Source organism: Octopus bimaculoides, chromosome 13 (genome assembly GCF_001194135.2).
Source record: "Octopus bimaculoides isolate UCB-OBI-ISO-001 chromosome 13, ASM119413v2, whole genome shotgun sequence".
Taxonomy (NCBI): Eukaryota; Metazoa; Mollusca; class Cephalopoda; order Octopoda; family Octopodidae; genus Octopus; species Octopus bimaculoides.
The window spans coordinates 20,172,240-20,174,710 of NC_068993.1; the positions used below are offsets into that span (position 1 = coordinate 20,172,240).

Sequence of the window (2,471 nt, forward strand, 5' to 3'; positions counted from 1 at the left end):
TGACAATTTGATCCTTTAAAAGATGGCGGGCAGGAACATGTATAATTAGAAGATGGATCAAATTTACAGGTTCCGCCATTTTCACAGGGACCATATTTACTGCAGTAATTCTGATCTGAAAGGAAATCAAATGTCAATCACTACGATGAACGTGTTTTTCTGGATCTTATTTAATCAGTTTGTCCGCTAATTAATTTTGAGCCAGCAAACGAAATTTACGGGTTCATTGAACTTGCTAGAAATAGTAACTAAATCACTTTCAAATCACACTCTGTCATGTAAAAAAAAAAAAAAGATAGAATGGATAATGTGGACCAGTGTACTCAAAGTCAGAAAAAATACAGGAGTGACGTCATGGCTGAAATGCTTTTGCATACACGTCTGCTCAACTAGGCCTGACTTGGTGCTCTACAGTAGCAAAAGCATATCAATTTTATCATCGGTTCAAGGTGTTCTGATTCATGCGTAGCTTCTACTTCATTTAGAGATGCTCAAGCTATTGAGTTCTATATGATACCAGATGGATTTAACTATTCTGCTTCTAACTGCAATAGCTGGACTCAACACCGTAAGATTATGACACACTCGTTAAATTCACAGTTCTACAACTACCTACAGTACGAATAAGTCTCTACCACGTGATGTTTACATTCATCGATTAAGACCTCGTCGTTTTCAGCTGAGCACGGTAGCTACGGATATAACACCATTCCTGTAACAGAGCTATTATTATTTTAGCTATTTATCCTCTACTCCATTGACTCATTCTTTTATGCACTTTCATTTTATGGCTTAGAAATAAATTTATTCGGGCTGGAAATCAAAATATTATTATCGCTTGCAAATGAGTCACGAAAAAAAGCTTCATTATTTCGCTTACCAATGTTGCACAGGAAACCTGTCCAACCAGGCTCACAGATGCACTGCCAAGGTTCGTAACAGATTCCGTGTAAACAATTTGGATCTTTCTTGCATTTGGTGCAAAACTCGCCTTCCCAACCAAATCGGCAGCTGCAAAACAAAATTATATAGACTTATAAATAATTACATAAAAATTACGTAAAAATACATGTATTACATAAAAATAATTTCATAAAAATACATAAAAATAATCGGGAAAATAATTTCTTACTTAAGCACAAGACAGCAATTTTATATGGATGTAAAATACTACTAAGTTGTAGTTATGAGTTTCTGGAGGGAATTAGTAATGTAATGAGAGTAAAGTGTGGTTTCAACTGACATCCAGAACAGATTCTTAATGTATGAGAAAATACTTCTTGGTCTACCACCATAAATTCGTAATATAAATAATAGCTTGTAACTTCGAAGTGCACATTACACACATACACCACAGCACACAGCACACATGCATACACACAAACAGAGGCTAAAATGCACTGTACAACTGACTTGTACAGTGTCGACTATGCTCAACTAAAAATCATAATATCTTAGTATTTCGATTTATTAAAAACAAACAGAAGTTTTATTCAACTGTTATCTCGAAAGTATATTCCAGCTGATCAATTGCAACATATGATCACTTATAACTTATTGAAACATAATTTGAAGAAATCCTATATATGTATGTATGAATGTATGTATGTATAATATATATTATGTATATATTATGTATATATATATATATATGTGTGTGTGTGTTTGATCTTATGTTCAGTTATATAAAAACAATTTTACATTAATCTGATAGGCTCCACTATACTTTTATAGACCAAAAATTTATCATTCTTAAACAACAGACTGCTTGATGTTGGCTTAGCACGCTGAAACTCTGAAGTCAATGTCAAGAATATTCTTGTAGAAGAAAAATGAACATACGAATGTATGTATTGTGTGTGTGTGTAAGTAGTTTGGGGTACGTTATATATTTCTGTAATAGTTTTGTGATAGTGACTCACTGGAGCCTGTATTTTTGAAATACGAGACACACGAAACTCAATATCCCAGAGTGAAATGATAAGGGTTAATACTAAAACTGGGAATAAAGATGAGACTAATATTGGCGATAAGGTGGCATGCACAGCGACGTTGAGGAGAAATTCAATCATTTGATCCAATAATAAATATTACCTGCACTCTTTCGGTTTCTTGCAAGATCCGTATGAATTATGGCATTGCTCTGGACAAATCGCTGGAATAGCAAACAGATGAAGAACTTAGATCCACATTTTTCGTAAACAAGATTTAATATTTGTGTATTTTAAAACACTAGACTAGACACACACACCACACACACACATATTCAGAATGTAACCACATGTGAATCGTTGGCGATTTGTTTTCCTCCGTCTTCCTTTTCTATTGGACTTTCCTCCGTTTCCGAAGAACTTTGCTCCAAATGTAAAACCACTTTTCTTTCCTTCCCTGAGTGTCTGCTAATACTTTACATGTATCACGTCCTCACGTGGTTGTTTTTTTGTGTTTGTTCTTCGTTTATTTTTTTTTTT

General features: G+C 34.0%; 1 protein-coding gene across 1 annotated transcript in view; it reads right to left on the reverse strand.

Moving 5' to 3' along the window:
- Positions 1-2,471, reverse strand: part of LOC106870007 (delta-like protein 1) — an 89,357-nt gene that overhangs the window by 9,460 nt on the left and 77,426 nt on the right. Inside the window, exons 5-7 of the mRNA XM_052972575.1 lie at positions 2,095-2,155; positions 881-1,011; positions 5-115 (exon numbers count right to left, since the gene is read on the reverse strand). Coding sequence (XP_052828535.1) covers positions 5-115; positions 881-1,011; positions 2,095-2,155 — 303 coding nt within the window. The remainder of the gene's footprint in view (positions 1-4; positions 116-880; positions 1,012-2,094; positions 2,156-2,471) is intronic.